Raw genomic sequence first — 25,469 nt, forward strand, 5'->3', positions numbered from 1 at the left:
CATACCTAAACGGGATGGTACCACCCGTTTCTGCGTGGACTACCGGAGATTAAATGAGAAAACCGTATCTGACGCCTATCCTATGCCCAGGATAGACGAATTGCTGGACCGGATGGCTAGGGGCCAATACCTCACTACAATTTATCTTTGTAAGGGGTATTGGCAGATTCCCTTAGCCCCAGACCTATCCCTAAGTCGGCGTTCGTCACCCCATTCGGCTTGTACCAATTTAAGGTGATGCCGTTTGGGATGAAGAATGCCCTGGCCACATTCCAGCGGATGGTGGACCGACTCTTAGATGGGTTCCAGGACTACACCTGCGCCTATCTCGATGATATTGCCATCTTCAGCAATACCTGGCAGGAGCACCTAGCCCATATAGGAGCAGTTATAGACAGGATCAGGGAGGCAGGGTTAACTTTAAAACCGGCCAAGTGCAGTATTGGGATGGCTGAAGTTCAGTACCTCGGCTACCTAGTAGGTTGCGGAATGCAGAAGCCAGAACCCGCAAAGGTAGAGGCCATAGCTCAGTGGCCAACCCCTAGAACCAAGACTCAGGTGTTAGCCTTTTTAGGGACGGCAGGGTATTATCGGAAGTTTGTGCCCAACTATAGCGCCCTGGCCAAACCCCTTACCGACCTTACCCGTAAGAACCTTCCCCGTCAGGCCACCTGGACCCCGGAGTGTGAGCAGGCATTCCAACAGTTGAAGAACGCACTTGTAAATGCTCCTGTCTTGGCAGCCCCTGATCCAACTAAACGCTTTCTTGTTCACACAGACGCTTCTATGTTTGGATTGGGGGCAGTACTGAGCCAAGTCGGGGCCGATGGCGGAGAACATCCCGTGGCTTACATCAGTAGAAAATTGTTGCCGAGAGAAGTAAGCTACGCCACCATCGAAAAAGAATGCCTGGCCGTGGTGTGGGCCCTGAAGAAACTACAACCATATTTGTATGGACAGACATTTTCGTTGCTCACGGATCACAACCCGTTAGTATGGTTGAACTGGGTGGCGGGGGACAATGCGGGGGAGTTTGGCGCTGCAGTCCTTTGACTTTAATATACAATAACGCCCGGGAAAACAGAATGGGAACGCCGACGGGTTGTCGAGACAAACTGAATTGGAAAAATGATCCGTGAGCATCCCCGGATCTGACTGTGTATGCAGGCTTGTGGGCAAGGGGGAGCAGTGTAGAAGAACCCCTTTGGCTGTCCAAGCTATTCCCTTTTATTGCTGATACTTACGAGTTTTCCCTGTGCCTGGATTACACAGAATCAACTACCACCATAGGTGGCTGTACTTTGTTCGGTATAAAGATGTACCATCTTGCATGTGAACGGCTATATTCACCATACAAACTAAACTACCGAACAACCGGACCACCCCGGTGTGAAGGGTGGCTGTAATTTACCTCCCTGATTGTTTGTTACATTCCCTTGAACGCACGAACACTCTGCGGTATTCCCTGGGTGGCCGCCATAATTATGTTAACTGTTAATCTAAGGGGAGGAGATGTGTGGGAGGTAACTTATATGGGATTGGTTACTGTACTAATTGTGGTGAATCCCTCCCTTGCATGGGAGAATCTCATAAAAGCAGGAATGTTGCCATTAAAGTTCAGTTCTACTCCTGATACTGTGTGTCGTCCAGTGATTGGGAAAGGTGATGGGATACTATTGGATTTTATTGCTGATTGTGCTGGATATTCTCTTGGATTTATTACTTGTTCCTGCATTCTCTTAATATACCAGTGGAGTTAAGCTGTGGGAAATCAGCTCTCCGCTTCACCGTTTTCACCTTTGGACAGTCTGAACGCTAACCTGCTTACGTATAAAATCTTGTTTCTAGTAGCTATAATGTCAACAAGACATTAAAACCTTCTCTGCGGATGACTCTTGTACTTCGGTATATCATGATAGAGTATGCCTACGCACTAAGCAAGAATTCTTACCTGAATTCCATGTGTCCCAAGAGGTGGTCCTACCATCATTCTTCGCTAATATAGGATCCGAAACGGAAGCCAGACTTCATAATCTGGATGTTCGGCAATGTCTGATTCGTTATTTGGAAATTTCAAAATCCTACAGGAAGTCTGACTAGCTATTTGTATTTCCTTCGGGTGCAAAAATAGATGAGGCTGCCTCTGCTTCTACCTTAAAAAGATGGATCACTATAATCATCCAGAGGGCCTACCATCACAAGAACTTGTCTCCTCCTACCAAAGTTAAAACGCATTCAACAAGAGCTCTGGGCTAACTGGGCAGAGGTGCCATACGAGAATATTTGTAAGGCAGCAACCTGGTCTTCTCTAATGACCTTTATAAAACATCATTATAAACTGGATGTGGCATCTCCTTCCACCTCTTTTGGCAGGAGAGTTTTGTCCTCAGTATCCTCCGTTTGTTGAAATTACATTTATTCTTCTTTGGCAGCATTAAAACCCTTTCAGCAGCTTACCTTTTTCCAGCGCCGGGCTCCCTCGGCGCTGGTGACCTCTCCTCCCCCACTGACGTCAGCGGAGCCGAATGCGCATCAAGTGCCGCGCGAGCATTCAAAGTGTCCATAGGAAAGCATTTTTCAATGCGTGATGGGGGCATTAAGTGCCTCCTGCGTCGCAGATGCGCCTCTAGTGGCTGTCCGGAAGACAGCCACTAGAGGCTGGATTAACCCTCAATGTAAACATGGCAGTTTCTCTGAAACTGCTATGTTTCCATCTGGAGGGTTAAAACCTGAGGGACCTGGCACCCAGACCACTTCATTGAGCTGAAGTGGTCTGGGTGACTATAGTGTCCCTTTAATGTTTCTGCTTGGGTATTAACCATGAGTAATGCTGCCAGTATTAGCCAGGAATAGTGAAAATTTACTTCATACTTACCATAATTTTCTTTTCCTGGCCATTTTTCACGGCAGCATAAGGGAACCCTTTGTGTTTTTACGCTTTATAATTGGACTAGGGTATGAAGGGAGAAGGCACATTTTATACCTAATTAGTCTGATTAATTAGTTTTCATTCCTGTCCTGTGTTGGCTGGGGGAGGAGCTACCAATGAGTGATGAATGAATGATGCTGCCATGGAAGATGAAATTACGGCAAGTATGAAGTCAATTTTCCCTATTACGGTTGAAGGTATTCAGGGTTTCCTCTTGACACTATGCATATTGAGTTCCAAGTAAACTGTTCCTTTGTGGAGTATCAGCACTCCTTACACTGCCAGGGTTTTTACTAAAGTGAGAATTCAAAGTAAATTTCAAATTTAAGGCCAAAATAGCAATGCTTTCAGTTCATGTACTCTGGCTTTAACCCCTTAACCCCTTAAGGACACATGACATGTCTGACACGTCATGATTCCATTTTATTCCAGAAGTTTGGTCCTTAAGGGGTTAAGGACACATGACATGTGTGAAATGTCACAATTCCCTTTTATTCCAGAAGTTTGGTCCTTAAGGGGCTAAAGGAACACTATAGGGTCAGGAACACAAACATGTATTGCTGAATCTACAGTATAGTGTTAAAAACACTATCTAGCCCCCTTCCCGTAAATATAGTAAAATGTTACCTTTATTTCAATCTGCTGGTGCAGTCTGCCCCTGATATGCCTCCTTGACTGACACCATCAGAAGTGATGATCTCAGCCAATCACAATGCTTTTCCATAGGAAAGCGTTGGATTGGCTCAGATTGTCAATTCTGATGACCAGGAGCGGAGCCAAACACCACCCTGGCCAATCAGCATATTCTTATAGAGATACAGTAAATCAATGCATCTCTATGAGGAAAGTTCAGTGTCTCCATGCAGAGGGTGGAGACACTGAATATCAGTCACACTGTGCAGCACTGCCCCAGGAAGCACCTCTAGCATCCATCTGAGGATAACTTTTTTGTATTTTTTCTGTTCTGGGCTAGAGCCCCTGAATACTGCAATAATCCCAACTATCTATCACTAGTTTTTTTTTTAGGGGGAAGTTATAGGGTCAAATTCGAGGTCTGCTAATTTCAGAATTCAAGTATTCACTTTTGATTGAATTAACGAGTGATGTTACATCTGGGACAAAGTAAAAGGTCCCAACTGCAATTTACTCCCTTTAATATGTTAAAATTCTTAGTAAAGACATCAGGTCAAATTATAGCTATACCCTCAATTTTGATGGATTGAGTTGCAAAAGCAGGTATTGAGTCGTTTCTTGTGCCCATTTATTCACTATAATTGTTTAATCGGTTTCACATACACATTGCATTATCACTGTGAATTCTCCACTCTTCCAACCTCCCCCCCCCAGTTTAGTAGATACACCCCCCAATGAATGCATACATGTACATAGTCATAGGAGTATAGTCTAAAATAGATTACAAAAGCTGCAGTTCTTGTGACTGCAGCCTTTGTAAGCTCCTCCCCCTTCCCCCCTGAAGAGACTTTAAGGGTAATAAGCCTCTGACTTGGTCCACACGTGAACGGCTAACACATGCGTCGGCTCGTGCACAGAGACGTGCATGCACGCCCGCCGCTTGTGCACTGCTGAAGCTGGTCTGAGGTCTGTTAGCGAGGGAGGGGGAGGCAGGCATGCTCAAGTATAGTGTGCCTGCCACTTCCGTTCGCTCAGGGGAGCTAACAGAAGTAGTAAGGATTCCTCCCTGGCTGTTTGACTGACAGCCGGGGAGGAGTTCCCCGGTTCATTTATAAAAGTGCGGATTTCTCAAAGAATGCTGAAATGCTTTTGGGGTGTGGAGTGGTCCTTTAAGCCACAAATTGTATTCAGCTACATCCCCACTGAGTACAGCAGAACCCTCCATCTGTACAACATACTGACCTGTGTCCACGGCATCATGGGAATTCATTCAGCTAAAAAAACAACCGTTCGATAAAATACACAAAACTGAACATTTTAGAATTCTTTAATTTAGAACAGACAATATAAAGAAACCCACATTTTCTAAAATATATATATATATTGACCCAAACTAGTCAGTCTGCCAGATTTTAAAATAATGTCTGTAGGCCTAGAGAAAGAGAGAACCCACCGAAGGAAAGCAAAAATGAGACAATTTGTGTGAGATTAATATCTAACCCCTCCATGGGACTATGCTGTCTGTTAAGGAGTCACACAGTATACATTAGTTTATTGTGATCAACTTTTTTATTCTTCCAGACGCCTCCAAACGTTAGAATGATACAGTGTTTCGCACCTTAGCTGCTAACTTAGAGATCAATTGTCATTGAATTTTGCTATAAACTAGCTGGAGGCTGGGGGTTGAATTTCCATACAGCAGCTAGTGCGATTCTCATACCAAGGAGATTATACAATTTTTGGTCATAGCTTAAGAGGTCATCAACCACTCAGCCTAGTAGATAGAACCAGGAGAGCCTGGCACCCTCCTTTGTAAGGAGTCGAATGGCTTTAGAACGGTCTCGGTTCATTTGCAAACAGTGATCAGCTGATGTTCTCAGACAATGACACCTGCATTGCAGGGTTTAGCTCAGGAGTGCTAACACAATCTCCGGCTTAGGAGTTACTAGCTCTCTGTCAAAAATGGTGGCGGTGGGGAGCCTCGCCCAGAGGACCCCAAGCAAAATGTCAGGAGTGCTAACACAATCTCCGGCTTAGGAGTTACTAGCTCTCTGTCAAAAATGGTGGCGGTGGGGAGCCTCGCCCAGTGGACCCCAAGCAAAATGTCAGGAGTGCTAACACAATCTCCGGCTTAGGAGTTACTAGCTCTCTGTCAAAAATGGTGGCTGTGGGGAGCCTCGCCCAGCGGACCCCAAGCAAAATGTCAGGAGTGCTAACACAATCTCCGGATTAGGAGTTACTAGCTCTCTGTCAAAAATGGTGGCGGTGGGGAGCCTCGCCCAGTGCACCCCAAACAAAATGTCAGGAGTGCTAACACAATCTCCGACTTAGGAGTTACTAGCTCTCTGTCAAAAATGGTCGCGGTGGGGAGCCTCGCCCAGCTGACCCCAATCTACAGAGCACATCATATGTCTAGGATTTTTAAACTTTAAATTTAGTTTTGGTAGTTACAGGTCACAAATTGTCCAACTTCTGAACCACAACTAAGCCTATAGTTTTTTGCTGTCTGCTCCACTTTAATTTATGTTTTTTCTGTAAGTGCACCATGACATATTATATATTGGATAACTTTTAATATCTTATATCAGGTGTAGACAACCTTTTAGTGGTACTGTGCCAAAACAAGATCTTGAAGACCCTTTTTTTTTAAATTGAGGTGTGTATGCTGCCGTATTGTGCTTGTGTTATTTACGGGTGCTGCAGTTGCCTTGTAGTGTTTTACTTGTGTGTATGTGGGCTGTTTTATTGTATATGTTCATGATTAGTTTGTGTAGATTACCTAAGTATGTGGGCTGCTTGTGGAATTGTGTGGCTGTGTGTATACGATATGTCACATTGTGTGTACATGTGGGGATGCTTGTGGCATTGTGTGGCTGTGTGGGTATACGATATGTCACATTGTGTGTACATGTGGGGCTGCTTGTGGTATTGTGCGTTTGTATGTGGATTGCCAGTGGTGTGGCTGTGCGTGTGTGTATTATATGTCACATTGTGTGTACATGTGGGGCTGCTTGTGGTATTGTGAGTTTGTATGTGGATTGCCAGTGGTGTGGCTGTGTGTGTGTGTGTATTATATGTCACATTGTGTGTACATGTGGGACTGCTTGTGGCATTGTGTGGCTGTGTGTGTATGATATGTCACATTGCGTGTACATGTGGGGCTGCTTGTGGCATTGTGTGGCTGTGTGTGTATATGTGGGGCTGCTTGTGGCATTGTGTGGCTGTGGGTGTATGATATGTCACATTGTGTGTACATGTGGGACTGCTTGTGGCATTGTGTGTATGATATGTCACATTGCGTGTACATGTGGGGCTGCTTGTGGCATTGTGTGGCTGTGTGTGTATGATATGTCACGTTGTGAGTACATGTGGGGCTGCTTATGGTATTGTGCGTTTGTATGTGGATTTCCAGTGGTGTGGCTGTGTGTGTGTGTATTATATGTCACATTGTGTGTACATGTGGGACTGCTTGTGGCATTGTGTGGCTGTGTGTGTATACGATGTCACATTGCGTGTACATGTGGGGCTGCTTGTGGCATTGTGTGGCTGTGTGTGTATGATATGTCACATTGCGTTTACATGTGGGGCTGCTTGTGGTATTGTGCATTTGTATGTGGATTGCCAGTGGTGTTGTATTTGTGTGTGGGCTCTTTGTATTATTTGGGGGAGGTTTATTCTGCAGCTCTGTGTAGATCGGTTTAGGTTGCTTACAGTGCAGACCGGGTCTGGCAGCCTTGAATGCCATAGGTTGCTCTCCCTTGTCCTATAGGTTTACCCAACACTACATGAACTATGACTAAATAGTTAAAAATGAAGGAAAAAAAATAATTCTTTGCAATTTATGCTTGTAATGAATTTAACAAATCAAAGAAAAAGACATACAATAAATTCATGTATCAGTCCTGCTTATTATATGCCTCATATGTCTAGAATCTAAATTTATTTTTGGTAGTTAACATTAACCATACCCCTAACTATGTTTTACAGTAACTCTAACCGTACACCTACCCTAACATTAATCTGACACCAACGCTAACCTTAAAACAACATTAACCTTTACCTTACCCTTACTTAGAGGGAACTTTCCCAGCTGACACAGTGGGGGCCAGAGAGGGAGATCTCACGCGGAAACTCCTGCCTGTGGACTCTGCTAATCTCACGGTGATCAGTACTGGGCAGCTGGCAAAGCTCAGATCTGATCACAGTTGGCAGGGGGCATTTTAGGGAGACCTTGTCAGGGTCTTTTATATCCCTGGAGATTATCCTCAGACTGGGAGCAGGTTAAGAATCAATGCGGCTGCATACACCCTACTGGTCAGTCTGTGGCCAGGAAATATGGTCCGAGCTGAAAGAGACTACGCCCAGGTACTGACTGACAACCAAGGGTCCTGGTGTGAGCGGGGCTTTAGCAATGCTCACATCAAAATATTAGGACTTTCCATACGGTCCGGTCTTTGAAGCCCAGTCTGCGGATGATGGCAAGTACCCGGCATTCATGTCCTTGCAGGAGAAAACCAAGCTTTTTAACATGGGGCCCATAGTCCAGAGGCATCAGGCTCCTCCAATGCAATGTGGCGAGATTGGTCTCGTCACAGCAAGGAACATCCTAACAGCAGGAGAGGGTGAGTAGTAATCAAAGAAAACCTAAATAGGAAGTAATGTAGACAACACAGGGTGGAGTTATTTTGTCTGTCACCTTTAAATCTGCAGTCAGAATTTTGAAAGGCCTCATCAACACTAAACATAAGCATTTTTAACACAGAAACTTTAAAGAACTAAAAAAAAAAAAAAAAAAATTCAGATATATCAACAGATAAATGTCCCAGAATATGTTCTTACTCCGCACCATGTGTATGATAGATCTTAAAACAGTTGCCAATGCAAAGGCCAGGCTGAGAGGGGCAGTCAGGGCAATAGAAACTTGTGTCGGCTCTTATGCCCTTCCGGTAGCACACCCTGCATCTTTTCTGTGGGGATCTTTTTTTGAGCGTCGGAGGAATACGAAAACAATAGTGAAGCGCCCCAGTTCTTGTACCGTCCTGGTCAACAGTTCGACCTTCACGGCGATACCCGGTCAGCTGCCCTGAAATTAGATTAAGTTGGTGGGTTAAAAATGTCCAGCTCACTTTAAAGTTTGCTTTTTGTACAAAAGGAATGCATCATGTGTTTCCATTTGCATTAAATAAATTCCCACTTCCTTGTACCATGCATGGGGTTCTCTCATTATTAGGTACAGCTGCCACAGTTGGTCAGACAGGTCTACTCCCCCCATGTGCCTGTTGTGCTGCTAAATGCAGACAAACCCTTAGCTTCCCGTTGGGCTCAGACTGCGACCGTGCGAGTATAATCATCATGGATGATAATTTGAACAAACACCCCATTCTTTATATTTCACTGCCAGCAGTTCTTCTCGGTGGAGAGCAGCTGTTCCCACCCTTTTTAATTTTTTTAACCAGCATCCGTGGGAAACCCATATTTATCTTTCTTACAGTTGCACAGGCCATAAATGCTAGTATAATAATTGTCTATGTACTTGTGGTACCCCTTGTTTAATAATCTCACAGACAGACAATGTTCCATCTGTCCTTATAATGTCTGGGCAACCTGGTAGATCATGGTGGCTGTCCTTCCCGTCATACACATGGATGGAGCAGATGTATCCATTGCCACAATTTATGTGAACATAGCAGCCCCAATTGCTTACATTACTTTTCCACCACATCATTCTACAATCAATCAATATCCCATAATGACAACGCAAATACAAAGATATTAAAAACGTTGCAAGTTTACTTAAGAAAAACCCCACAAAAAACACAGAAACATCACATTGATATAAGTATTCAGACCCTTTACTATGACCCTTCAAGTTTAGGTCAGAAGCATCCTATTTCTCTGGATCATTTTTGATTGGGGTACAACTGTTTAATTCAACTGATTAAACATGATCTGAAAAAGGCCTAGAACTGTCTATATAAGGTTTCAGCTGTTAATGCACATCAGAGCAAAAACCAAGCCAAGAGGTCCATGAAAATACCTTCCGAGACAGGATTCAGTTGAGAGACAGATCTGGGAAAGGCTACAAAAAATTGGCTGCATGGAAGCTTCCCAAAAGCACAGTTGCCTCCATAATTCTTAAATGTAAGAAGTTTGGAGCAACCAGCAATCTTCCTAGAGCTGGCCGCCTAGCCAGTCTGAGCAATCAGGGATAAGGGGCCCTCGGTAAGAGATGACCAAGAATCCGATACTCACTCTGGGTGAGCTCCTAAGATCATGTGTGGAGAGGGGAGAAATCTGCAGAAAAACAACCATCACCAAAACACTTGACTAATCTAGCCTTTATGGCAGACTGGCCAGACGGAAGCCTCTCCTCACATGAAAGCCCCTAAAAGGACTGTCAGACTGTGATAAATAGGATTTTTAAGTCTAATGAACCAAAGATTGAACTGCTTCAACCCAATTCAAAGTGTTAAATCTGGAGGAAACCAATCACTGCTCTTCATCTGCACAATACCATCCCAACGGTGAAGCATAATGGGGTTTGCATCATGCTATTCAGTGGCAGCAACTGGGAGACAGGTCAGGGATCAAGGAAAGGTTAAAAGGACAACTATAGGCACCCAGACCACTTCAGCTCAATGAAGTGGTCTGGGTGCCAGGTGCCCCTAGTTTTAACCCTGCAGCTGAAAACATAGCAGTTTTAGAGAAACTGCTATGTTTCACTGAGGGTTAATCCAGCCTCTAGTAGCCGTCTCATTGACAGCCACTAGTAGCTGTCTCATTGAGCATTGCTTTCTTATGGGCGGTTTTGAATGTGCATTTGGAGCGGACGGCGGCATAAGGAGGAGAGAGGTCACCAGCGCTGAAGGAGCCTGGCGCTGGAGAAAGGTAAGTGGCTGAAGGGCTTTAACCCCTTCAGCCCAGCGGGAGGGTGGGGAGGAACCTAATGACCCTATAGTGCCGGGAAAACGAGTTTGTTTTCCTGGCACTATAGTGGTCCTTTAATATAGAAAAATAAAAAATTATACATAATATAAACCTTGTCCAGAGTGTCCAGGCCATCAGACTGGGCAAAAATGTCACGTTCTAAAAGGACACAGCCAAGACGAAGCAAGAGTGGCCTAGGGACAACTCTGTGAATGCCCTTGAGCTGCCCAACAAGAGCTCAGACTTGAACTCAATCAAACATCTCTGGAGAGACCTGAATATGGCTGTTCACTGACGGTCCCCATCTGACCTGACAGAGGATCTCCATAGATAAATAGGACTACCCAAATCCTGGTGTACAAAGCTTGTCACATCATACCCCCAAAAAGAGGCTGTAAAAGTACTTCAACTAAATACTGAATAAAGGGTATGAATACTTTAATTTTTATTTTTTTTAAAGTTTCCATTTAATATATTTGAAAAGGTGTCATAAGCCCGTTTGCCATCATTATGGGGTATTAAGTGTAAATTGATGTGGAATAAAAAAAATAATAATTTAAACAATTGCAGCATAAGACCACAATGAATAAAGGTGAAAAAATTAAAAGGGGTCTAGAGAAAAATAGAGAGAGACCGAGATAACACACACTCAAAATATTGTGCCCTACAATATTAGCCAGATCAAAATGTTACTCACCACTGTAACCATCTCTTGGAACGCAATCACTGGGCATTGTGAGCACAGCCTCCCTGTCTCCTACTGACTGGCAGCATTAGACAGTTCCTGGTATGTAGGTGCCTGTTGATTCTATATTTGTAGTCTTTACTGCTATGCTAATGACAATATCTAAGGAAGTCCAACATTCACCGGATATACTTCACCAATGCTCGTTTTAGTAAATCACAACCTTCATTTTCTTGTATGATGGCACAGCCAATGATATGCAGTATTAAATCTACCCCAATAAATCTACAGCTACGGCAGTCTACATCGTTTGTGGTATTATTCACTTTATAAATCCCGCAATAACAAAATATACCCAAGTACAAGGCAAACACTGCAGAAGCATTAATTGTTCGCGTTACAGCATAGGAAAGATATCTAAAAACATGCCCACCTCATTCCAGGATTAATCTATACAAACTCATGTGCTAAATAAACGGCCAATACTTCCATAATTCCAGCTGGGGTGCATTAAAATATAAATAATATGAAACCCAAAAACCTCAAACATATCATCTCTGATGGGAGATTCATTTTATGAATAAAGCCAAAATCCATGATTATTACAAGATAACATACTGTAACAGCACTATTTGTTTCCCACACAGCAGGTAAATTTAACACAAAAACACAACCTTCCAAAATATACAATACAATACAATGGGTAAAATTCCATTTACAGAGATTGAAGTTAAAACACTGCACACAAATTCCTTCCTCCAAGGAACGCCTGTAAAAGCGGCAGTGGTCACGGAGGCTGGAGTAACCCTTCAAATAACCCTACACTTCTGCTAGTAAATGATAATGTAGTACAAACAATCCTTAAAAATAGCAAAAACAAATTAAACTAAATAAGTTGAAAGCAAAATATTTACACATTTTAAGTAAAATAACAGTCCACAAAGCAAACAACGTCTGACAATACAACCTGTGCACCACCTAGACTAAAATGGAATAATGACCACGCTTAGACTGTGGATATTTACACTGAACAAAATTATAAACACAGCACTTTTGTTTTTGCCCCCATTTTTCATGAGCTGAACTCAAAGATTTTTCTATGTACACAAAAGGCCTATTTCTCTCAAATATTGTTCACAAATCTGTCTAAATCTGTGTTAGTGAGCACTTTTCCTTTACCGAGATAATCCACCCACCTCACAGGTGTGGCATATCAAGATGCTGATTAGACAGCATGATTATTGCACAGGTGTGGCGTATCAAGATGCTGATTAGACAGCATGATTATTGCACAGGTGCCCCGTAGGCTGGCCACAATAAAAGGCCACTCTAAAATTGGCAGTTTTATCACACAGCACAATGCCACAGATGTCGCAAGTTTTGAGGGAGCGTGCAATTGGCATGCTGACTACAGGAATGTCCACCAGAGCTGTTGCCCGTGAATTGAATGTTCATTTCTCTACCATAAGCCGCCTCCAAAGGCGTTTCAGAGAATTTGGCAGTACATCTAACCGGCCTCACAACCGCAGATCACGTGTAACCACACCAGCCCAGGACCTCCACATCCAGCATCTTCACCTCTAATATTGCCTGAGACCAGCCACCCAGACAGCTGCTGCAACAATCGGTGTGGCCCATGGTGGCGGTGGGGTTATGGTATGGGCAAGCGTATGTTATGGAAAACAAACACAAATGCATTTTGAATGCATAGAGATACCATGACGAGATCCTGAGGCCCATTGTTGTGCCATTCATCCACGACCATCACCTCATGTTGCAAGAATCTGTACACAATGCCTGGAAGCTGAAAACATCCCAGTTCTTGCATGGCTCACACATTGAGCATGTTTGGGGGGATGCTCTGGATCGGCTTATACGACAGCGTGTTCCAATTCCTGCCAATATCCAGCAACTTCGCACAGCCATTGAAGAGGAGTGGACCAACATTCCACAGGCCACAATCAACAACCTGATCAACTCTATGTGAAGGAGATGTGTTGCACTGCATGAGACAAATGGTGGTCACACCAGATACTGACTGGTTTAGGACCCCCCAATACAGTAAAACTGCACATGTTAGAGCGGCCTTTTATTGTGGCCAGCCTAAGGCACACCTGTGCAATAATCATGCTGTCTAATCAGCATCTTGATATGCCACACCTGTGAGGTGGATGGATTATCTCGGCAAAGGAGAAGTGCTCACTAACAGATTTAGACAGATTTGTGAACAATATTTGAGAGAAATAGACCGTTTGTGTACATGGAAAAAGTCTTAGATTTTTGAGTTCAGCTCATGAAAAATGGGGGCAAAAACAAAAGTGCTGTGTTTATAATTTTCTTCAGTGCACAAAGAATGGAAATCTGAGTATATTAAAGTAAAAATAAAAACACCCACTAAATCTAAAAGCATGTACACCACAATACAAGAATATTAAAAGGGACAATCCACACCTCGAAGCACTTTAGCTTGGTGAAACGTTTTCTGTGTGAAGAGTGCACCCTCTTTTTTCATTTTGTAAAATGTACAGATTTCAATAGAAATTGACACGTTTATAAAATGAACCTGGTAACGTTCCCCTGGCTGTCAATCAGACAACAGGTCCAGTTACTTCCGGGTTTGGTTAGCTCAGTGGAGCCAAACTCAAGAGGCAGCAATTGCCCAGAGCACCTGCCTTGCAAAGACTTCTCATTGAGCTGCATTGGAAAGACTGTGATTGGACAGCCACAATAAGTCTGGGTGGGGTTAGAAGGGGAGGGATTGCAAAGGCAACTTCTAAAAGGTTGTTTTTAGTTAACAATGCATGCACGTTTTCATTTGGCATATATCTACCAAACAGTGATTTTTATTTATTTCGTATTTTGGCAGTGAAGTGTTCCTTTAATATAGAAGGAAGATGTCCCACTCCACATTTAGTCCAAGAGGTGCAGTGGTCCCCATTGTAAAGATCAAGAACATTTCCCTCTTCGAAAGAATGTGGGGCAGGTCACCCTCCACCAAGGGCGTATTACCCTGAAATGAAAAGCTATGCATCTTTCCCATGTACTCCTCCAAGAATTGTCCAGTAGAGTATGCATTATTAACTCTGCGCTTTGAAAACAGTCCAATGAAAAGCTTCTCTGGGACGCATTTGATCGCACCACGGAGTGACGTGGAATGAATCAATACAGTATGCGAAAACAAGGGACACCGGCCATAGATTGAAGGGATGTTTTATTAGAGTATTTTATCCCTTTGTATATTTTGGATTTTATATATGGTTATACGTGTCTGCAGTGTGTCCCTCTTGTGCAGTTGAGGAGTGTGGGAAACAATTAATGTCATGATAGATTCATTCTTTGCAAATTAGTGAGCAGTTAGACGTAATAAACGTGGATTATGACCATTTATTTGCACATATTTAATCTCCTGTCAGAGATGATATTTTGGAGGTTTTGGGTTTAATGTTTTGTATTTGTTAAATTGTATTATTTTTAATGCTGATGCACCCCCTGAAAAAAAAAAACAATTTCTACACAAATCTGCAATTAACTGAACATGTTTATTATGTAATGATTTTTTTGTAAATCTTTCTTTTATTGAGTGATAAATGCACAAAATATACATGCCAGTACGATTTTTAATGTTTTCAAGAATATTCATGTATATAGTGGATGCAGTGTGTGTGTTTGTATTTGGATTCTGTGACTAATCCATTCTGTGGGCTAAAATTTTTTTTTTTTTTATCATTTTATATAACATTTTTATATTTAATAAATAATTTTTAAAAAATATTTTCATTTTATTCCCCCCTCCCTGCCTTTTACCTGCGGCCAGAGAGGGGGACATTACACTCCCTGGTGGTCCAGTGGCTGATGGGTCTGTGATTTTGGTTGGTTTGAAGAAGGGTCCTGCGTGAGTATATGGATTAGTACATGAATAATGATGGCCTCCTTGAGGTGGTTGTCTGAGTGTTCTGTATCCAAGACACAGTTCTGAAAGCCACATGCTTGCTACACCTATTAATGCTGCCCGAACCAAGTATGGTGGATTGGTTACGGACACTAGTAAATCCCCTGAGTGCCACTCACATTGAAGAGGGAGTGGCTGGGGCCCAGCACAAGCTGTTTTCAGCTTATGGCCGGGGGCTCACGAGAGTTGGAGAAAGGACCTGTCGGAAACAGAAGATGGCGTGTGCTGAGCCCCAGCCAACTCCTCTTCAATGTGATTGGCACCCGGGATGGACCACCCACTCCCCCCCCCCCCCCACTGGTATTGGCAAAACTGGTATCAATTAAATCCATACCGATTATTGCAAAATATCAGCCAATTCGATCGTCCTAACCAATAATCGGTCAATCCCATATACATGGCTAGATTTTGACTGGGGCTGTATTTCTTATTGTGGTCTAAGTGCATAATGGCAAAAAACATGTAGACTGCAGCACAACTACCTGAGCTGAATTTATACTGCATATCATTGGCTTGATTTGCGATCATACAAGAAAATAAAGGATGTGGTTTACTAGAACAAGTAGTGGTGAAGTCTCCACATTGGACACTGGGACTTTCCATTTGTTTCAAAGAGCACTGAAGGTCTTTATAGGCAGTGGGAAAGTCCATCACATACTTGCCAGGCATACATTTCTGCTTGCAATGGCTAGAGGGGAAGAGGAAATTTGTAAATGTGTTTTACAGCCCCTCAAAATTATGGTTGTGTGAATGCAACAGAGAACTGGATTAGATTCAGCCAAACCCAGCTTCATTGACTTTTAGATTTGTGAGTCTGGACATTCGTGGCCTTGAAAGGACGTAAAAACACAGAAAACAAATATAGTCAATGGCTTTGCTTAATTCCATCCACCATTAGACCCAACCATATTTACAACTAAAATGGTCTTTACAAGGCTTGACAAAAAGTTATTTTTAGACTTAAAATGCTAGGTCCACTTGTGAAGGGAATTAAAAAGCCAGAAAGCATAACTGGAGCAGTGTTTGTTTTTATCCCTCATATTAAGGAATGTAAAATAGAGTAACCATCCTTTATACTTGGACCACATTCACTGCTTTCTAAATGTACCTATAGATGTACTGAGCAAACAATGATGGGTTTATGAAAAGCAGGTCATCTTGTGTGACTCATCTGATGTACATAAAGACTCGCTTTATCTGTAAAGCGATTTCCACATTCAGAGCACGAGAAACATTTATTTCCAGTGTGACTTCTCATATGTTTATGATAACTTGACAACCACCTGAAACATCTTCCACATTCGCAACACGAGAATGGTTTCTCCCCAGTGTGAAGTCTCTGATGTCTAGTAAGAGCAGACTTGCGAGTGAAACATTTCCCACATTCACAACATGGAAACGGTTTCTCACCTGTGTGAATCCTCTGATGTCTAATTAAACTTGATATCCAGTTGAAGCATTTTCCACAATGAGAACAAGTGTAATTATTATTTTTTTCGTGACTCCTCATGTGTTTGCTAAGATTCGACATCTTACTGAAACATTTGCCACATTCTGTACAGGAAAATTTCTTGTCACTTGTATGACTCAATTGATGTCTACCAAGAGCTTTCTCGTGATTAAAACGTGCTCCGCATTCCAAGCAAGAAAATGGCTTCTCTCCGGTGTGAATACTGTGGTTCGATTTAGGAGTTCCTTTCTCTTTAACACACTGATGCCCAACAAAATCTGCTTTAGGGATTTTCTTCCCACAACCAAAACAAACCATCTCCTGTATTCCACCTGAATTAGTAGCTGGAACCTCAGGCCCCTGAAACAAGCTATAAACATCTGTCACATGCATACTCTCATTGCTCATTTTTAGGTTTTGCATCTCAGTACGAAAAATAAGGGGTTCAATGCCAGGGCTTGTGAAGTTTCCTAGCTCATATGAAGTAGATTCTTCCTTAATATGGCTAGATAGATATTCTGTCCGTGTATGAAAACCAGTGGCAACTCGTTCATGGGAATCGGATTCCTGCTTAATATAAGTAGATGGATATTCTGTCTGTGTATGTTCGGGGAGTTTAGAAATGCCGGTGAAATTTCCTTCTTCGCGTGAAACAGATTCCACCTTAATATTAGTAGATGGATATTCTGTCGGTGTATGTTCTTTGTTTGTATAAATGTCAGTGTCTGGCAAATGTCCTTTTTCAAATGAAGTGGATTCCTCCATAATAGCAGTGGATGGATAGTCTGTCTGTGTATGGTCTTTGGGAGTATGGAAGTCAATGTCTTCATGTGGAGGCAAATTGCCCATAACATGAGGAGATGGATATTCTGTCTGTGTGAGTTGGATGGATGCACAGATATTGACAGGATTATCTTGTTGGCATGAGCCCAATTCTTCTTTGACAGAAATAGACCTATAGTCTATTGTAGGCGTGGGGTTCGTATAAACGTCAGCTTCTGCTACATGTCTTTCTTCGCAAGCTCCGGCTTCCTGTTCAACAAATGCACTCTTTCCCGTGCTCGATTTATTCATTTTCTCACCATTCCCTCCTTGATTAATTGTGAAATTAGAATCAATGATTACATCCTTTGATGAAGCAATATGGAACTGACACTCTACTGCTTCAGTTTTGTTCAGTGAATTATCTAATGAAAAGAAACAAGTAGAGAGGTAGAAAAGGTTCTTAACAGTCAGCTTATACAGCCGGAACATTAAGAAATTGATCAGTGTATTATTTTGTTATTCTAACTTACTGACATGCAATTACTGTACAGATATCATCCTGTTCACGAGTAAAAAAGGTGCAAGAATATACATACAGCTATAAGAACTGCTCTACACACAAAGACAGGTCTGATTAAATCTTCTTACCTTGCGAGATGAAAGGCATCTGTCCTTCTAAATACTTCCACACCTACAAGGAAAATAAACAAACAGTGACATCCTCACACCTAACAGGAACCTGGCACACACAATGATACAGTCACCATCCAGACACATCCTCACACCTAACAGGAACCTGGCACACACAATGATACAGTCACCATCCAGTCACATCCTCACACCTAACAGGAACCTGACACACACAATGATACAGTCACCATCCAGACACATCCACACACCTAACAGGAACCTGGCACACACAATGATACAGTCACCATCCAGTCACATCCTCACACCTAACAGGAACCTGGCACACACAATGATACAGTCACCATCCAGACACATCCTCACACCTAACAGGAACCTGGCACACACAATGATACAGTCACCATCCAGACACATCCTCACACCTAACAGGAACCTGGCACACACAATGATACAGTCACCATCCAGTCACATCCTCACACCTAACAGGAACCTGACACACACAATGATACAGTCACCATCCAGACACATCCTCACACCTAACAGGAACCTGACACACACAATGATACAGTCACCATCCAGACACATCCACACACCTAACAGGAACCTGGCACACACAATGATACAGTCACCATCCAGTCACATCCTCACACCTAACAGGAACCTGGCACACACAATGATACAGTCACCATCCAGACACATCCTCACACCTAACAGGAACCTGGCACACACAATGATACAGTCACCATCCAGACACATCCTCACACCTAACAGGAACCTGGCACACACAATGATACAGTCACCAACCAGACACATCCTCACACCCAACAGGAACCTGGCACACACAATGATACAGTCACCATCCAGACACATCCTCACACCTAACAGGAACCTGGCACACACAATGATACAGTCACCATCCAGACACATCCTCACACCTAACAGGAACCTGGCACACACAATGATACAGTCACCATCCAGACACATCCTCACACCTAACAGGAACCTGGCACACACAATGATACAGTCACCATCCAGACACATCCTCACACCTAACAGGAACCTGGCACACACAATGATACAGTCACCATCCAGACACATCCTCACACCTAACATGAACCTGGCACACACAATGATACAGTAACCATCCAGTCACATCCTCACACCTAACAGGAACCTGGCACACACAATGATACAGTCACCATGCAGACACATCCTCACACCTAACAGGAACCTGGCACACACAATGATACAGTCACCATCCAGACACATCCTCACACCTAACAGGAACCTGGCACACACAATGATACAGTCACCATCCAGACACATCCTCACACCTAACAGGAACCTGGCACACACAATTATACGGTCACCATCCAGACACATCCTCACACCTAACAGGAACCTGGCACACACAATGATACAGTCACCATCCAGACACATCCTCACACCTAACAGGAACCTGGCACACACAATGATACAGTCACCATCCAGACACATCCTCACACCTAACAGGAACCTGGCACACACAATGATACAGTCACCATCCAGTCACATCCTCACACCTAACAGGAACCGGACACACACAATGATACAGTCACCATCCAGTCACATCCTCACACCCAACAGGAACCTGACACACACAATGATATAGTCGCCATCCAGACACATCCTCACACCTAACAGGAACCAGACACATCCTCACACCTAACAGGAACCTGGCACACACAATGATTCAGTCACCATCCAGACACATCCTCACACCTAACAGGAACCAGACACATCCTCACACCTAACAGGAACCTTGCACACACAATGATTCAGTCACCATCCAGTCATATCCTCACAACTAACAGGAACCTGACACACACAATGATACAGTCACCATCCAGTCACATCCTCACACCTAACAGGAACCTGGCACACACAACGATACAGTCACCATCCAGTCATATCCTCACACCTAACAGGAACCTGGCACACACAATGATACGGTCACCATCCAGACACATCCTCACACCTAACAGGATCCTGGCACACACAATGATACAGTCAGCATCCAGTCACATCCTCACACCTAACAGGAACCTGGCACACACAATGATATAGTCACCATCCAGTCACGTCCTCGCACCTAACAGGAACCTGACACACACACACACACACAATGATACAGTCACCATCCAGACACATCCTCACACCTAACAGGAACCTGGCACACACAACGATACAGTCACCATCCAGTCACATCCTCACACCTAACAGGAACCTGGCACACACAATGATACAGTCACCATCCAGACACATCCTCACACCTAACAGGAACCTGGCACACACAATAATACAGTCACCATCCAGACACATCCTCACACCTAACAGGAACCTGACACACACAATGATACAGTCACCATCCAGACACATCCTCACACCTAACAGGAACCTGGCACACACAATGATACGGTCACCATCCAGACACATCCTCATACCTAACAGGAACCTGGCACACACAATGATACGGTCACCATCCAAACACATCCTCACACCTAACAGGAACCTGGCACACACAATGATACAATCACCATCCAGACACATCCTCACACCTAACAGGATCCTGGCACACACAATGATACAGTCACCATGCAGTCACATCCTCACACCTAACAGGAACCTGGCACACACAATGATATAGTCACCATCCAGTCACATCCTCACACCTAACAGGAACCACACACACACACACAATAATACAGTCACCATACAGTCACATCGTCACACCTAACAGGAACCTGGCACACACAATGATACAGTCACCATCCAGTCACATCCTCACACCTAACAGGAACCTGTCACACACAATGATACAGTCACCATCCAGCCACATCCTCACACCTAACAGGAACCTGGCACACACAATGATACAGTCACCATCCAGACACATCCTCACACCTAACAGGAACCTGGCACACACAATGATACAGTCACCATCCAGTCACATCCTCACACCTAACAGGAACCTGGCACACACAATGATACAGTCACCATCCAGACACATCCCTTGGTTTTACTCTATGATGTCCCATTCCCAGCAGCCTCACCTCTCCAGTCAGCAGGTGGATGATCTGATTGGTCAGTTTCATGACCTTCTGCTCATTGTTTCCATCATGTATCAGTGAGTGAGGGGGAGGCACAGTGCTGGAGCTCTGGGTCCTGTTAGATCCATCTGACACACGAGGACTATGGCTCTGTAGTATAGACTCAGCAGGTCTCTTCACAGCAATGTAGTCCTACATATTGAGTTAGAGTTATATATACATAAAAAGAGTAACAAAAACACAAATTGCAACAATATTTATGTCTTAATAAAATGTCCCTGCTTTTATGTTTACAGACACTCAGTCATATTTACTTCTCCTACTCCACAAGAGATAAAAATGTGATGTCTTAGTGGAGTTATATGTCTACTCCAAGCATCATAACAACAGCAGCCTTATTGCGGTTTTCTGGTAACAAGCTAAATAGTTTTTCAACCGGGTTCCCTCATGCCTGGGTTTCCGCCAAGGCACAGCGGGTCCGCTTTGGTTGGTGACATACATCTGAATTATGAAGAGCCACAGAAGTCAGATTCCGAACACATAGAAGGTTGGTGGCTCTGCCTCGTGTGAAATACAGTTTGGAGGCGTAGGCTCTTGACACCCCTAGTGCTTGCTGCTTGATATTGTTATTAGAATAACCAGACAAATCACTTTCACAATCCTGACAACAAATGTGCAAGCTTTTATAAATTCTGTGCAACTATTACCAAGAACTTGTTACCAGAGAAAGAATAGCTTTAGAGTAGGCAAAAACATAAAAATCGAAGAACAAAAAATAAACCTAAATGAGGAACAAAACAATCACTTACTCTTTAGCACACACCTAGGTTACATTATAAAGACTTACGACTAGGGTGTGCGGCAATGCGCCATGCTGCATGGAAGCCACGTCTGTGAGATCGGTAGCTTTTCTCACATACCGAGCCAGCCTTGTCTTGGTACCAGGGGACATAGGAGCCTATCGGTGTTCTGTTCCTGTTATTTGGCACCTGCTTATTCCCGATCCGCCGAGTAGAGCAGCCGCCAAGCGTTCAGGCCTAGAGGGTCGCTCTGGTGGGAGATGCGGCCGATTCTCCTGCCTGGTACGTGCACCGTTCCTAGTCCGAAGCAGCAAACTTCAGGTTATCCCGGTCTCCTCAGCCAGGGTCATCCTCGGAGCTTCAGCAGTCAGCAAAGTCTGATGGCATTTGATCTAATTTGTGTCCAATATTGGGTGAAGCTTGATCGGCGAGAATGCCCAGCTACACTCCAATAACCCCAGCCAGTTTCCACACTCCAGCCAGAATAAGCCCCCCCCACCCAGTCACTTCCAGACCAGGATTCTCATGGGCAGAAAGTTAGATCAGCAACATCTTCCTGCCGTCATACTCACCGACTGGCCATTTGCTGCAGCATTGTGTACAGGTGTCTCACCTGAGCTTGTATTGTGGCCAGCTTCTGCTAAAATCGGACACTGCTTCAGAGTCAGCACTGAATCTGGGATGGCGGACGTCCACTCCATGTTCCTCAAGTCGGTGCCCAATCGGGTGTGCGTTGAGGTGGTCTCCGCTTCTTGGCTGGGTGCTCAATTACGCTTCCAACTTGCTATGTTGTTATGTGCCTCGGTGGAGGTTCATATATCTTCAGTTTTGCAACTCTGTTTCTTGCTTTTTTATCTTTTATAAATAATGCAGTATTCTTGTTTAACGTTATCATTCCTATATATCACTGTGATATTTAATCTTGTGAAATGTCTATGCAAACAGGTTTGTTAAACTAAGCACTACAAAATACACATATGACTAACTCTAAAAGGATGAGTGCCTGCATTAGAGCAGAACCAAGATCATGATTATATAAACGTCGTCCTCATACCATGCGTGTATTAGATCGACACGGTCACCCCCCTGCAAATTGAATATTTCATACACATTAAATACTTATGAAATATTCATATTGACTTGAGCTGGAACATTATTGACCATAAAATGATGGCTGCACCCACATGGGACAGGTTCAAGTAAGTTAAACTCACGTTTGCCTGCGCTCCCACCCCAGGACCTCCGGAGGCGATGTCAACAGGCAGTGAAAGTACCATTTAAATGGGTTATTCTGACATTCTAACCACCATGACCACTTCAGCACATACGGCATGCTGGCAACAGACGTAATTAGCGTCAACATTGCAGGCAGTGCACCTGCAAAGGAAAGCTTTGATCGCTTAAAATAAATAAAAATCCCTTCCCTCCCCTCGCTGTGTCAGAAGCCTGTGGTGGGACTATGCAAAGATCTTGGTGACATGAGACGGGGAGTGGACTACAGGTACGTTTTAAAGCGGGAGGGTGATGGAGGGAGGCAACCTAGCCAGGAATGCCCAATAGGGGAATGTCAAGTAAAACAAAAAGGAAATATGTTTTTAAAAGCGTTACAGTAACCCTTTAAAAACGACACCATTAAATTAGTTTAAAAAAATTAAATAAAATCTATCCATCTTCCTATAATAGTTTTATTTTATGCGCGTAACATTTCAATAAATACCGCATGTTTTCTGATACTACACTAAATATAATACATTTGTATTAAAAACTCAAAACTATTTTATCAGATCTGCAAGGCTTTTGCTATTGGAAGCTCCTGACTGTCTCGTGCGTTGTATGCCTATAGCAGTGAAATGACCAAGAGTACAAATTATTAGATCAGGGATGTTCTATCAAAGGATCTTGGTCGTGAGCAGGTTTCCACAGAACTCTGTACTCCGTCACATTCCTGATTGAACTGTGGCGGGAGTCCTTGTGGGTGACACACCAGAAGATGAGGAAGCAATGAACAAGAATGTTGTAAATCTATCTTAGACTATATTCAACAAACAAATTTGAATATCAGTTCTCTCCAGGGGCATCTTATGACAAACGCTAAATGAGTGTAGTTGCTGTGACATTCCCAGAATCCCTCACCTCTCCAGTCAGCAGGTAGTTGACCTCCAGAGTCAGATCCACGATCCTCTCGGTCATCTGATTCCTGTTTGTGTTTGTCATCATTAAGCCGAACAGGCTATAGAGGTTGTGTACCGGAATTCAGTGGTTCTGTAATTGCAGATACATAGTGTATTTCAGTTTTATACAAATCACGTTAAGTTAATAGAGAAAGATAAGAACAGTGATTGAAGGAAGTAGGCATCATTACTACTTCAGTGGATTGAAGTGGTTATAGTGCCTGGAGTCGGTGGTTCCCGCAACGTTTAGTAGATATTCTTGAACCCCAGCAAATGGCCGGGTTATGCTCTGCCGCAAACCAAGGGCAGCAGTCAGTGACTGGCTGTTAGCGACACCAGAGGATTAACAGTCAATCACTGCCCCAATCTCGGTTACGAACTAGCTCAGCTCTACCTCCACCATATCATCATAGCAAGATTCCCAATGCTGGGAACTGGTTTATATACTTAGTTATAGCATAAATAATGGAATAAATTGCTGCAGGTTTACCATTAACTCTCTGCTATCACATACAAATCCCTCTGCTACCTCTGGTCTCCTCTCCCCAGATTAACCTTTAGATTGTAAGCGCATGGGCAGGGCCCTCTCCCTGTTGTATCGGTCTGTTCTTATTTGTGATGTCTTATACACAGTATATACAGGGGGTGTATATTTACCCCATACATTATATACACAGTATATACAGGGGGTGTATATTTACCCCATACATTATATACACAGTATATACAGGGGGGTGTATATTTACCCCCATACATTATATACACAGTATATACAGGGGGTGTATATTTACCCCATACATTATATACACAGTATATACAGGGGGTGTATATTTACCCCATACATTATATACACAGTATATACAGGGGGTGTATATTTACCCCATACATTATATACACAGTATATACAGGGGGTGTATATTTACCTCATACATTATATACACAGTATATACAGGGGGTGTATATTTACCCCATACATTATATACACAGTATAAACAGGGGGTGTATATTTACCCCCATACATTATATACACAGTATATACAGGGGGTGTATATTTACCCCATACATTATATACACAGTATATACAGGGGGTGTATATTTACCCCATACATTATATACACAGTATATACAGGGGATGTATATTTGCCCCCATACATTATATACACAGTATATACAGGGGATGTATATTTGCCCCCATAAATTATATACACAGTATATACAGGGGCTGTATAGTTACCCCATACAGTATACACACAGTATATACAGGGGGTGTATATTTACCCCCATACATTATATACACAGTATATACAGGGGGTGTATATTTACCCCCATACATTATATACACAGTATATACAGGGGGTGTATATTTACCCCATACATTATATACACAGTATATACAGGGGATGTATATTTACCCTCATACATT

The 25,469-nt window shown here is 43.2% G+C and overlaps 2 protein-coding genes across 4 annotated transcripts in view; both read right to left on the bottom strand.

The window, feature by feature from the left end:
- Positions 1-25,469, bottom strand: part of LOC134575201 (oocyte zinc finger protein XlCOF22-like) — a 106,844-nt gene that overhangs the window by 77,635 nt on the left and 3,740 nt on the right. The window lies entirely within an intron of this gene.
- Positions 4,805-24,102, bottom strand: LOC134575209 (oocyte zinc finger protein XlCOF7.1-like). 3 transcript variants are annotated; one of them, XM_063434460.1, is made up of 5 exons: positions 24,009-24,102; positions 21,079-21,267; positions 17,987-18,029; positions 16,534-17,760; positions 4,805-4,836 (listed from the first exon to the last, which is right to left on the bottom strand). In XM_063434460.1, the coding sequence occupies exons 1-5, from the start codon at positions 24,090-24,092 to the stop codon at positions 4,829-4,831; spliced, it is 1,551 nt and encodes a 516-aa protein (XP_063290530.1). In that variant the 5' UTR covers positions 24,093-24,102; the 3' UTR covers positions 4,805-4,828. The 3 variants fall into 3 exon arrangements, with proteins under 3 accessions (XP_063290530.1, XP_063290529.1, XP_063290528.1); XM_063434459.1 differs by lacking the exon at positions 4,805-4,836 and adding an exon at positions 7,669-8,645; XM_063434458.1 differs by lacking the exon at positions 4,805-4,836 and having other exon boundaries at positions 15,509-17,760.

Source organism: Pelobates fuscus, chromosome 10 (genome assembly GCF_036172605.1).
Source record: "Pelobates fuscus isolate aPelFus1 chromosome 10, aPelFus1.pri, whole genome shotgun sequence".
Taxonomy (NCBI): Eukaryota; Metazoa; Chordata; class Amphibia; order Anura; family Pelobatidae; genus Pelobates; species Pelobates fuscus.

Bases quoted from the DNA above. Each gene is read 5' to 3' on its own strand.
- LOC134575209 (XM_063434458.1), bottom strand. From the start codon at position 24,092: ATGATGACAAACACAAACAGGAATCAGATGACCGAGAGGATCGTGGAT. The intron at 18,030-21,078 runs GTGAGGCTGCTG...TTTTCCTTGTAG, and splicing joins TCCACCTGCTGACTGGAGAG to GTGTGGAAGTATTTAGAAGG. The intron at 17,761-17,986 runs GTAAGAAGATTT...TCTTTTCATTAG, and splicing joins GATGCCTTTCATCTCGCAAG to ATAATTCACTGAACAAAACT.